The 14115-nt window shown below is 42.4% G+C and overlaps 1 protein-coding gene across 2 annotated transcripts in view; it reads left to right on the top strand.

Annotated features, from left to right (window-relative positions):
- dcc (DCC netrin 1 receptor) overlaps window positions 1–13887 on the top strand; it is a 254985-nt gene extending 241098 nt beyond the window's left edge. For both annotated transcript variants that reach the window (XM_029117184.2, XM_029117182.2), the window contains exons 28-29: window positions 6199–6341; window positions 9457–13887. In XM_029117184.2, the coding sequence (XP_028973017.1) occupies window positions 6199–6341; window positions 9457–9546 (233 nt within the window). In that variant the 3' untranslated portion in view covers window positions 9547–13887. The remainder of the gene's footprint in view (window positions 1–6198; window positions 6342–9456) is intronic.
- Window positions 13888–14115: the final 228 nt, after the last annotated feature.

Below are 14115 nucleotides of genomic sequence, written 5' to 3'. Positions count from 1 at the left end.
CTCCTCTCTTTTCCTCTCCTTCCCTGTTACTGCTCCTGTCTGTGAGTCTGATATAGATCTCTTCTGACAGATGCACCAGCCATCCTTTTCCCCGCTAGTCATGATTTAATTGGTTTTTCTTAAACATTTCTGCCGGTGATGAAGTTGGTCTGCAGGATACTGAAGGCTGTTATTTTCCGTTTTATTCTGATGATCTTAAGTGTCTTCTGTCCATTTTATCCTACATGGTTGTTTTTAATCCTCATTGTAAATACTTTTTCTTCTTTACTGACTTGCCTAGTTGAGTTAAGATTCAGAATGTTGAATAGAGTATGACGTATGGAGGATTCTGTACGGATCAGGTTAGCTGTTAAACTGACAATGAGATAAAACCTGTCCTCACAAAACCTGAACACCAGTTCTGACCTCACAAAACCTGAACACCAGTTCTGACCTCACAAAACCTGAACACCAGTTCTGACCTCACAAAACCTGAACACCAGTTCTGACCTCACAAAACCTAAACACCAGTTCTGACCTCACAAAAACTGAACACCAGTTCTGACCTCACAAGAACTGATCATTATTCTTGACCTCACAACTGAAGTAAACATACCACTAACATGACACTTTTCAGTACACTGTTTCAGGACATAGTTTAGTACTTACCAAAGTAGTTTATATCCACATAAATTAGTCTGGAAGAAAATAAGACTCTACTAAACTGACTTAAATTGAAGGTGAAGAACTTATTCAACATCCACATCCCAGCAGTTGTCTAAGGGTCAAAGTTCAGGCAGCAGAAATCACAACATGCACTGGAGAACATTTCTGCCTGTCTGGTTGTCTGAAATGTTATGTACTTCCACACTTGAATCACTTTTAGATAGTCAATAAACATCTCTAGAGTAGATCTCTCTAGCCTGCAGTCCGACTGGGAGAGGTAGTTTAAAGGCGTTTTAGCCCAACAAGGGAATCAGTTAAAGAAGAATCGACAGGATGTCTCCCAAAGCGGACCCTATTTCCTTTGTAGTGTTTTAACTTTGAACAGAGCCCAAGAAAGGAGTGTGCTTTATAGGAAAGTTGGGCGCCATTTGAAACATGGACCAGAATAGAGTTTACCTTCCAGAGTGCGGCTATTTCATCTTCTTTAACCCCCGTAGGGCTTCAGACTGTGTCAGGTGTTGTCAGGAACCCATAGGAGAACTGCACAGGCCAAGTCACTCTTGCACACAATTGAAAACGTCAAACATTAATTTGCTTCTGAGGTCCTTTAAGGTTTGTCATGTGGCAGGGATTGGTCTTTATTGATTTCACAAAGTGGTGTGCTGCGAAACAAAGCGGTTGAAATTACTTTGGTCGACAGAAATGCTGTACAGTTGTGGAGGATAGCCTCCAGATATTTAGCCATTCTGACAGAGGACTATTGGCGTACAGTTTATATATAATAAGTTTGTACACTAACACTGCCCTTCTCAAGCGGTAGATTACCAGGGCAAAATGCACTTTTGCAACCCCAAATACCTTTTCCAGTGCCCACTGCTCTGTTGTCAACAGTAGGGGTAGTGCACCCTAAAAATAACTTAGGTGTTATCTTTGATTCAGCTTGAAGATTAGACAAACAAATTAATTATGTTGTCAAAGGCAGCTTTTATCATCTGAGGACTATTGTAAAACTAAAATCCTTCCTCTCTCTTAAGGACTTGGAGATTGTTATACATGCACTTATATTGTCACAAATTGATTATTGCAATTTTCTGTACTCTGGAATTTGTTACTCATCATCATGCTTGCAGTTTGTCCAGAATGCAGCTGCTAGATATGTGACCGGTGCCAGGAAGAGGGACCATATCTCCCCAATAATGTCCTCCCTTCACTGGTTACCAGTCAAATATAGAATGGATTTTAATATACTGCTACTTGTTTTTAAGGCAATACATGGATTGACACCATTGTATGTTTCAGATCTCTTTACGCTGTATCACTCTTCCAGGCCCCTTAGATCATCAAACCAGTTCAGATCTCTTTATGCTGTATCACTCTTCCAGGCCCCTTAGATCATCAAACCAGTTCAGATCTCTTTACGCAGTATCACTCTTCCAGCCCCCTTAGATCATCAAACCAGTTCAGATCTTTTTACGCTGTATCACTCTTCCAGGCCCCTTAGATCATCAAACCAGTTCAGATCTTTTTACGCTGTATCACTCTTCCAGGCCCCTTAGATCATCAAACCAGTTCAGATCTTTTTACGCTGTATCACTCTTCCAGGCCCCTTAGATCATCAAACCAGTTCAGATCTCTTTACGCTGTATCACTCTTCCAGGCCCCTTAAATCATCAAACCAGTTCAGATCTCTTTACGCTATATCACTCTTCCAGGCCTCTTAGATTGTCAAACTAGTTCAGTTTAGCCATTCCACAGTCTCGGATGAAAACAAAAGGTGATTGTGCCTTGTCGGCTGTGGCCCCTAGTCTGTGCAATAAACTGACCATTATTATCAGGTCATCCCCCACCACCAAGACATTTAAGTCTAGTCTTAAAACATATTTTATTCTTTGCCATTCAAGTCAGTTTAAGGACATTTGTCTTGTTTGTTTCTTGTTTCTATTTCTTGTTGCTTTATAAATTAATTGACTTGACTTGACTAAATGGGCTATGTAGGAAACAGGAAATACTATTTGGAACACAGGTCGGCTGTTAGTGTGAGTGGAAAATGGAGGTTCACCAGTGGTGCCTCTGGGCCTGGCCAGAAGCAGGATTCAGGGCAGGACTGCTTCCTGGCTCAGTGGATCACTCTGGGAGTTGTACATTTTCATATCTAGACTTATAGTACTTCTGCTGATGGGGTGTCGAGTGTTTGTGGTCTGCATGATGGCCAACACTCAGGTTGGGTTGAACACCCAGCATCTTCTCAGGTTGGATTGAACACCCAGCATCTTCTCAGGTTGGATTGAACACCCAGCATCTTCTCAGGTTGGATTGAACACCCAGCATCTTCTCAGGTTGGATTGAACACCCAGCATCTTCTCAGGTTGGATTGAACACCCAGCATCTTCTCAGGTTGGGTTGAACACCCAGCATCTTCCATAGTCAGACAGGAAGTTGCACTATTCATGTTATTTGTTCTGCAATTCCAGAAATGCGTTATAACAGCATTGTTAAATGTCAGTGAACTACATCCATAACACATCAATCCCGCAGTTCAGTCATGCTATGTAAATGCTCATATTTAGCTGTTAATAAATGCATGACTACATGACCGATGAGGAATTCAATGGGTCATTATCACAACCGAAAGATCCCATGCATCAAATGTTCCAGGAGGATTCAAGTTAGTCGCCTAGATGACATTGTCGGTTGTAGTTAAATATGAGGTGCTGAAGCTGTGTGCTTGATCAAGAGTTCTCTCCTAATAATGCAGTAGTCTAATGTGATTCAGTTCAGTACGGCGTGTTTCTACTGTAGTCTGCCAAAGTCCCTCAACATTTCCCCGTGGAAACAGGAGGCTGGGCAGGAAGCCACTGCAGGTCCAGTGCTGAGTGTCCTGCCGTCGTCATCCATCAGCCAGTAAATCAGAACTGCAAGCAGAACTGCTTAGACGGCGTAATTAGCAGGCCTGAGAACAGAAGTTTGTTATGAGGTGTTTTATTGGTTCAGTTGGCTTCCATTGCAGTGTGTCTTTATCATGGAAATAGAGTACAGCAAATGTTATGTACAGAATGTATATTATATATATATAAAAATAAATTATATGAAGTACTGTTCAAGTAATTAACTGCGATTAATCTCATAATATTCAGTAAAAAGGTTTTTACTTATGCATTATGGGTGTAACGGAACACAAACGTTACGGTTTGGTACGTAGCGCAGATTTTAAGTCACGGTTCGGTATGATTTTGGTACAGTGGGAAAAAGACATGCAAAACATAACATGTATCCTGAAGGATACAGGAGGGTCCTCAAGATCTGGCTTGTTGTTTGCATTCACCATATTTACGAGGCTGCATAACGTGCTGAAACTCAAATCGCATACTTGTATACTACAGAGGTGGCACCACAACACTAAAAGTGGTGGGGTAAAATTTGGGACATGTTAGGGGGCTTTCTTGGGGACAAATATTTCCTGAACTTGTGAGGTTAACTTCTGTGTCCTACTTGTATGCTTTGTTGAAAAAAGATAATTGTAAACCTTCATATACATTTGAGTGCCTTTGTAGACCACCATCACACACACAGACACCACCATCACACACGCACAAAGACATCACCATCACACACACACAGACCACCATCACACACACACACACACACAGACACCACCATCACACACACACACAGACCACCATCACACACACACACAGACACCACCATCACACACACACACAGACCACCATCACACACACACAGACACCACCATCACACACACACAGACACACACAACCATCTTCACACCACTACCACTAACTGCCAGGGCTAATTATGTGTGGATTGCTCTGTGAGACTCTGTGTCACTCAACATTCAGCAAGTGGCAGACAAAAGGCGTGCGCGTGTGTGTGTGTGCGCGCGCCTCAAACAATGGATGCTGAGACTATAATTAAGCCTTGCCTGAGACCCATTGAGAGCCACAGATGCCATTCTGGGATAGCCGTTATAGGACTCTGTTGTTGTCCGCCTTCACCTCAGCAGCCTACTTCAGAGACTTGGAAGCATTGTGTGAAACGCTCATTCTCATTTATTTGCAGTCTCATAATTACAACTGCAGCATAACTTAAAGTGCTGCTTTACAGAAGGGGCCTATGATGCGTTGCTCACGAGGAACCGGCAGTTTGCGGGCGACTAATGACTTGCTCGGTAACACGCTGGGGGAAATAATCACTGACCTCATATTAGATGATTACAGCACATTAGGCCGCGTGAGAACAACACTCGTGAGAATGCAAGCTGTAGGTGTGTCTTCTCTTTTACAACCTGTTTTGATTGACTGGTCTGTTCCTTGGGGGTCGACCGACCTGAGTGACAGACTGACTGTAATCAGTTATTCGGTGATGAACAGATCTGGTGTTCCAGCATTAACTCTGGTGCTGTATGACTAATTCCAACCCTAGCTCTAGGGAGCATGTTCTAAAGAAGTGCACTAGGTTGGGTGTAGGGTAGCATTTAGGATGCTGGCAGTGTTCCCTCCAAACAGACAGACAAGGTTACACTCCCCTGAGTTCTCCCTATTAGTCTGCACTTTGTGGAATAGAACAAGGTTTTTTTTCTGTAATGTGATCGATTTAACATCATAGCTGACTTTTTCCAGTGCAACAAAACACAAATACAGTCTACAGGAGTCACTGTGGTTGTTTGTGGACGTCCGGGGTACATCGGAGGACGCTTCTACTGACGGTGACCCGCTGCTGGTCTCTCCTACACTCTGAGTCACAGTGCTGCTGGTCTCTCCTATGCATCGAGTCACACCACTGCTGGTTTCTCCTACATGCCGATTCACAGCAATGCTGGTCTCTCCCACACGCCAAGTCACAGCGCTGCTGGTCTCTCCTACGTGCAAGTCACAGCGCTGCTGGTCTCTCTCACGCGCAAGTCACAGCGCTGCTGGTCTCTCCTATGCGCCGAGTCACAGCGCTGCTGGTCTCTCCTATGCGTCACAACACAAAGGGAAATTTCTCTATTTTCAGACAGGCTTGAATGGCTGTGTGTAGCTGATTGCTGTCTAATTTTCTGAAGACCCTGTGATGGTAGTTATGGTGTGTGTTATTAAGTGGGCTGAAGTGAACTGTGGTTTCACAGATGTTGTAATGAATCCTTAAGTAATGGCAAACCCCAACGGGGGGGTTGTGTTTGTGTCATCGAACCGTCTGGCCAGAGCATTCCTCCTACCTGTCCCTCCCACGGTGCCTGGAGCACCTAGCAGGTGTTGCTGTCATTTGCAGTTAAATTATGCAGATAACACTCAGCCCAGGTAGCCGCTCATTTCTACAGAAAAGCGATTGGTCCTGTGGGCGGGGAGATGGGGAACCCCAAACTGCTATTGGCTGTCAGGGCTGTCCGTCAAACACACTCCCTCACCTCCCCCTCCCTCCCCATCTCCTTACAGCTCAGAGGTCCTTGGGTTTTGGGGTTTTTGGTCATTTGTGTCTCGTGGTGTTTGGTAGAGTCACGGTTCTCTGGTTTAAAGACGTAATGTGACATTGTGTGTATTGTTTTGGCATTCTCAGGTGCCAGCCTCCCGAAGCCGACAGTGAAGACAGCCTCTCTGGGGCAGGCGGGCAAGGCCAGGTCCCCCTTGCTGCCCGTCTCCGTGCCCACCGCCCCAGAGATGGGTGAGGAGGGACAGAAATTACCAGAAGACTCAGCAAATGTAAGTAACACACACACATATATATATATATACACACATACACGCGCACACACATACACACGCGCACACATATACACACACGCACACACAAACATATATATATATATATATATATATATATACACTTACACACACATACAAATACACACACACAGACACCCAAACACATAAACCTATACATACACACACACATACATACATATACACGCACCCACACATATATATATATATATACATACACATACAAACACACATATATATACACACACAAACACACACACACATATATATATATATATATATATATACACACACACACAAAAACACATATATATACAAACACACATGTATATACACACACACATATATACACACACAGACGCACACACACACAGACATACATATACACGCACACACATATATATATACACACACACACCCACAAGCATATATATACACACACACACACATATATATACACACACACACACACATATATATATACACACACACACACCCACAAGCATATATATACACACACAAACACACACACACACTCACATATATATATACACACACACACACATACACACACACATATACACACACACACACATATATATACACACACACACACACATATATATACACACACACACATACACACATACATATACACGCACATACATATATATATATATACACACAAACACACACACATATATACACACACAAACAGACTGGATGGAATACCTGTTTACTCATTGTCCTCATGCATGGACATTTTCAGCAGAATGTCAACAGAAAGATTTCCCATGACCACTGGATGAATCTTTTATTTACATGATTTCTGCCATTTTCTTTGGCCTTTCAAAGCCTTTCCAGAGTCAGATGTAAAAATATCACACAATTCATTATGCTAGAGAGACTTCATGTTCGACTACTTATAATGAATAGAGAACAACAGCCAGAACACCATGGAGGGATGGAAAGGATGTAAAATACACACACACACACAGACGTATACACACACACACACAAAGGGAATTGTAAGACAAAGCACAGTGCATTAAATATTAATATGTCAATTTCTACAACTTTAAGAAGGCAGCTTGGGTTGGAATCAGGAGAAGCATTAGGCAACACCCTCATAGAATCTCCTAGAGTCTGTATAGAACTGCCATAACTCTTCATAGAACCTGCAGAAGTCTTTATCAAACCGCCATAACACTTCATAGAACCTGCAGAAGTCTTTATAGAACTGCCATAACACTTCATAGAACCTGCAGAAGTCTTTATAGAACTGCCATAACACTTCATAGACCTAAGTTAACTGCATACACTTCATAGAACCTGTTAGTCTATATAAAAAAACCTTTGTAGAATCTGCTAGTCTTGATAAAACCGACATAGAACTGCTGCTGTAATGAAAAAAGCAAGAGGAGGAACAGGAGGCGGGAGCGAGAAAGAAAGGGAGGTAGAGAGAAAGAGAGAAACGCAGAGAGGGAGCAGCCAAAGCAGGAGAGGGATGGAGTGAGAGTAGAAGAGATTCCTCCGGGCTCTAAAGGTCAGCGTCCTCCTCTCCATCCATCTCACCTATCTCTGTAATTGATCTGGCCTTTTCTCATCAGCCAGGGAGACAGTGGGAGTCTCTCCAAATAAATAGTCTTGCATCGATCACATTCTTCATACGCTCTTCTTTTCTCAATTCCGCCAAGTAGCACTAGGTTTTGGGGAGGTGTTTTTCCCTTCAACAGAATGGCATTGAACATCAGCCTTTTTTTTTTACGTCCAAAAATGTTGGGTCATTTCACAAAGCAGAATGCACAGGCCTGGTAGCTTTCAACAAAAGTGTTAGAAGGGCCATGACACAGAGATGGAACACTCAACTGAAACAGTTGTCCTTTGGTGTGCTGTACTTTCAAAGGATCCATTCTACTAACTAGACAGATGGCTATTTCGGTGAAGGTACCCATGCCTTTAGGTAAGCCTTAAAAGGCCACCTGGGATTAATTTAGTAAAGCTTATTAAACCATCTGATTGTGAATCTTAATTAAAGCTTGTGCTTTTATATTACCTTTTGTGATATTTAATCTATCTCCCTGAAGCATTACTCAGCACTTCTGTCAAGCGTTCAGGAAAGATCACGTTCATGAGCCATTCACAAGGGTTGCCTGAGAACAAAAAAAGGAATCCGAGATTGACCTTTAAATGTATGTCAGCACAGGGCCGTTGGAGTTGGATGAGCTAACAGGCACTTAACGGATCCAGTGGGCAGGTCCACTGGATCCAGTGGACTGGTTTGGCACTATAGCTGTTTAACTGGAAGTGGTGAAATTATATTTGATTCACAAACACACAGACACACAGTGTCCCACTCATATACCCAAACACACTGTCATATGAGAAGAGGATCCCACAAATCACTGGGAGGCCCACTGGGAGACCCACTGGGAGGCCCACTGAGAGGATCACTGGGAGACCCACTGAGAGGCCCACTGAGAGGCCCACTGGGAGGCCCACTGAGAGGCCCACTGAGAGGCCCACTGGGAGGCCCACTGACAGGCCCACTGGGAGACCCACTGGGAGGCCCACTGAGAGGCCCACTGAGAGGCCCACTGAGAGGCCCACTGGGAGGCCCACTGACAGGCCCACTGGGAGACCCACTGGGAGGCCCACTGAGAGGCCCACTGGGAGGCCCACTGGGAGGCCCACTGGGAGGCCCACTGAGAGGCCCACTGGGAGGCCCACTGGGAGGCCCACTGAGAGGCTCACTGGGAGGCCCACTGGGAGACCCACTGAGAGGCCCACTAAGAGACCCACTGGGAGGATCATAGCCAGTTGGTATTGATGCTGGGTATGTGGAAGCGGTTCACGCTTCAAATTGATCCCTTTACAATAACAAGGTCACCTACATCTGGATCCACTTATGGACAAGATTTCCGTCTCTAAGGAACAGAAGTATGATAACACTCCCCATTGGCCAGTGTCTCTAGTCCGCTATTCTGTCAGTGGTTTCAGAAGTGGTTTGGTTTACATTTATTTTAACGGTTGTTAACTTAGTTGGTTTCAGGTCTTTGACTTTTGGTGACCCAGGTTTTTTTTCATCTTCTAGGTTTACGAACAAGATGACTTGAGTGAGCAGATGGCCAGCCTAGAGGGACTCATGAAGCAGCTCAATGCCATTACGGGCTCAGCCTTTTAACCCCAGAACCATCCATTAGACCAACTCAGCAGCACTACAGACCCGTCCATCAGACCAACTCAGCAGCACTACAGACCGACCAACAGCAGTACCACAGTTGTCCACCAGAGGGCATGGCATGTAGATGGGGGGCACAAGGTGACAAAACCTCAAAAACACAGACACTTCTCAATGTACCCCTCAAAATACTGTAATGAACCTTCCCCCCAACAGACCGCTCTCTACCCCCAAAAAAGGACCTCTGTTCTGAAAAGGAGATTCTGAAAAGTTGAATGATCAGAAAATAATTTTCCATGTTTTCCACAGCGGTGATTTCCCTTTAAATGTCACCTTTTATGTTGATCAATGTATTATCTATTTTTTTCACTACTGGTGTTTTGGTTTCAAAGTTGGGAACTCGTAGGCTCAAGTATTTCAGCTGAATCTGAAGGACCTAAAGACCGTTGACACCAAAGTTTCTCTGGATCCTTGTTGCCTGGTGATAATGACAGATAACTTTCCACAGTGACATGGTACACAGACCCTTTCTGACCCAGTGGCTGTCCAAATATGTCTCATACCCGGGTCCCTGTGATATGGAAGACAGCCTAGGACATTCCACTGGCGGTGGAGAATACGGTTTGCACTAGTGCTGAATCATTTCCAGACAGACCTTACAGGACCATGTCTGATTCCGGAAGGTTATATCCACTTGCCCATCCCAGTTGCTGCTCTTCAACCAAGTCTCTGCCCTGGTCATGTTGCTACCCTACCACAACTACAGACAGCTGCTTGGTTTTGCCAAAACGTAGCTTTGAAATGATCAAAATAACCTCAAGACATATAACCACTCCTTCCAGTCAAGGTTTAGATGGTCTTGGAACCTACTGGACTGATAATCAAGACAATATCTACCGGTATTACGGGGAATGAAAGGGTTTTGTATGAAGATGTGATATTTACTCCGGACAATCCATGGTGTCTGTCCGTGTTAAGATAATGTGTTGACAACCTTATTTACCATCCCAACATGAAGCGTTCTTGTGCATTCAAGCACAAACATGTTTTGTTTATCATGGTAATGACGGCATTGATGGTGTTGATGATGATGACGACCCACAAACTCCTAATTTAGGGTTTTCAGAAACAAGCAAACAGGACCTTACTTTAATAAATATTGACTGACTTCAAACGTGATTTACGATCACCCACGGGTTGTTTTCGATTCCAATGCAGGGGGCCATTTTTATATAACAAACATGCATATTATTCCATATAGTATATTTTTAAATCAGCAGTTCTGTCAACAGTTGCAGTACAACTATTTTTAAACCAATTTATAACACCCTTCCAGCTTGTGATCTTGTTTCATATTAAGGGACTGCATGGCCTGCTATGCACCACAGAGGATTGATACATAACCTTAAGCCTTTAAACAAAACACGGCATCTGGATAACAAAAATACATGTACAACTTACGTGATAAATGAATCATTAATCGGCACGGAAATAGGACATCAATATTCTTGAGTTTGACTCTGGTAACCCACGGTTACTGCGCTCTCTTCATAATTTGCCATGCCACTATTTTTCCTCTGAAGATGGATTTTCCTAGAGAGAAAAAAGACTATATAGCTGCGTTGTCATTCAAAACATGTTGAGAATTGAACGGAGGGGATGAAGCGGTGAATTCATTATAGTGTTTCAAATATCTGGATTTATATTATATTTCTGACTGGTGCTCTGGGAAAATGATAACCCTAGGAAAGTAGTGGAAGTGCTGAATAGTATGCTATTGATGTCTGTGTCAGTGGGAGATCCAAATGGTATAGCCAAAAAAGGCCTCTGTAAACGGTCAAAGATCAGACCAACTCGTCACAAACAATATCTTTATTTTCTTGTAAACAGACTGTCAAGTGTGCTCTTCTTTTTTGTGACACTGTTTTGTTTTTGTGAGAAAAAAAGTATTTTATTAATTTGTTCTTGAGAATTTTGTATTATTATTATTTTTTTTTTTACATTGTTGAGAAAAACCAAGACATTATACGTGCCTATACTTTTGCTTTTCCGTTCTTTGTTTTTCTCTTCGTCAGTCACTTTATTTGTATGGAGATCTGTGTGAAAACGTGAAATGTGCTTATTCCTCTTGCCTCGCCCTAAACGCAGAGCAACAAACAAGCTGAGGTTCTGCCAAAGTAGAATCCTCTGAAAGAGAGACAGGCAGAAACAGCTCTATATTTTCTTGCTGTATGTGTGTATTTTACCATGGAGGAGTCCAGCTGCAGCCAGACAAAATAAAAATAAACCGTGTCCCGAATGGCACCCTATTCTCTATACAATACACCCCTTCTGAACTGTTCTCTGCTCATGACTTGTGTAGTGCAGGGGATAGAATGCCATTTGAGACTCACTCGTGCTTTTTTTAATGTACAGTTCCGTAAAACATTTAAAAGAGAAATCGCTGATTGACAAATTGACTGTGGATGCGGGGGAGGTGGGTTTGTGGGTACTTTTTACAATCAAATTTAATATATTATTTGGAGTGTTCCTCTTACTATTATTTATATGAATAACAATGGCAGTTATCCCGGAAAAATTTGTATGGCTTAGGACAAAAACTGGAAAAACGTTTCAAGTCAGGTTCATTCTGCCATCAGCCATGACAGGGTTACGGAATACATATTAGGACAGACTTAGAGCAAGAAGGGGTTAGTCTGCTCCTTACATGATAGCACTTCTCAAAAAAGAAACAAACCCCCCGGGTAACTTTGAGAGGTAGTTGAAAGTTGAAAGAGTTTGAAAATTGCCAGCTGTGCTCTGAGATTTTCTCAGAGTGGACAGGACCCTAGAACATGAAACACTCTCTCATGGTGTTTTTTGGAAAAGGGAGTCGTGACTTGAGACCATATGGGTCAAATGTAGTGCATTACACAGGGAATAGAGTTACATTTAGGGCTCAGCCAAGGTGACCTTTATCTAGCCAAATGTGCTGATGAGAGAACCTGTACATGTGAGAAATAATGGGATATTGGGTTTTACTAATGACAATTCTGTAAGCCATTAAAGGAATGGGAGTAGCCACCATATGTGTCCCTCAACTCCTGTTATGGGTGGCTGTGGTTATAACCTGTTGTGGAAAATAGGCTATGGTTATAACCTATTATGGAAGATAGGATAGGGTTATAACCTGTTATGGAAGATAGTCTGTGGTTATGACTTGTTATGGATAATAGGCTATGGTTAAAACTTGTTATGAATAATAGGTTGTGGTTACAACCTATTATGGATAATAGGCTATGGTAATAACTTGTTATGGATAATAGGCTGTGATTATAACTGGTTATGGATAATATGCTGTAGTTATAGCCTGTTAAGGATAATAGGCTGTTGTTATAACCTGATATGGATAATAGGCTGTGGTTACAACCTGCTATGGATGATGAGCTGTGGTTATAACCTACTATGGATGATAGACTGTGGTTATAACCCATTATGGATGATAGGCTATGGTTATAACTTTTAAAGGATGATAGGCTGTGGTAATAAATTGTTACGTATGATATGCTATGTTTGTACCTCATTATGGATGATAGGCTATGGTTATAACCTCTTATACTGTATATGATAGGATATGGTTGTAACTCAAAACCTGTTATGATGATAGGCTATGGTTAAAACCGGTGGTGGGTTATTTAGGCTGTGGTAATAACTGGTTATGGATAATGTAGGCAATGATTCTATGGGTTGTCTTGTGTGGGAGTCACAGACAGTCTGTGATCTTTGAACCAGGAACTGGCTCAATATATTGTCAGGACTTCCACCTAAATTCTAGCTGACTGCGTAGACCTGGAATGAAGGTATAGATAGGAACAGATGTACGGTTGTGGTGGGAGGGCAAGGGCAGGACCTAGCGGTCATACATAAAACCCTACTAGTTAGAAAAGATACGAGAAAAACCCACAGTCTTTTTACTGACTCAGCTGTGGTGAGTCTCACGCTCGGAACGGTGAAATATCGAGTCCTAAATCCTGAGTATGTATATGTATTTTGAATTGATCCTTAAAAATCTTCAAATTTTAGAATTGTTAACCAAATTAGATATAGTGATTGCAATATTAAAGTGTACATTTTGTTGATTTGAAGTAAGTGAAGAAAGGATCATGACATTATTGCGTACCGTATTAATATAAACAGTAAGAAAACCTTTTCTTCTTCTGGCTGTTTCTACACACAACGTTGTATACAATTGCTGGTTTTGTAATGCACTGTAGAACACGCAGTCCACTGTTCCTTTTTTTTATAGAAATGTTAATTCAATTGTGCATTCTTTTTGTTTGATAAATAAAGTTTTGATACAAAATGCTCGTGGTATTACGTTCAATCTGTACCCGTGAGGGAAAGCTACCTGAAGCAAAGCCAAGTCTTCGCTACCCTGGTTAGGCAAGGGTCCTGTCACAAACATTTCACTATTCCCTAGCTATAAAGTGCACTTCTGACTACAGCCTTTTGGGTCCCTGTCAAAACTACACTATATATGTGAACACTGGAGACCAACAGAGACTCCTACTGAGTGAAGATCTCCTGAGGCAA

The sequence above is a fragment of the Esox lucius genome, chromosome 23 (assembly GCF_011004845.1).
Source record: "Esox lucius isolate fEsoLuc1 chromosome 23, fEsoLuc1.pri, whole genome shotgun sequence".
Lineage (NCBI taxonomy): Eukaryota > Metazoa > Chordata > Actinopteri > Esociformes > Esocidae > Esox > Esox lucius.
The sequence above is the reverse complement of the archived record's forward strand: the minus strand, read 5'-3'. Positions and strand labels throughout refer to the sequence as shown.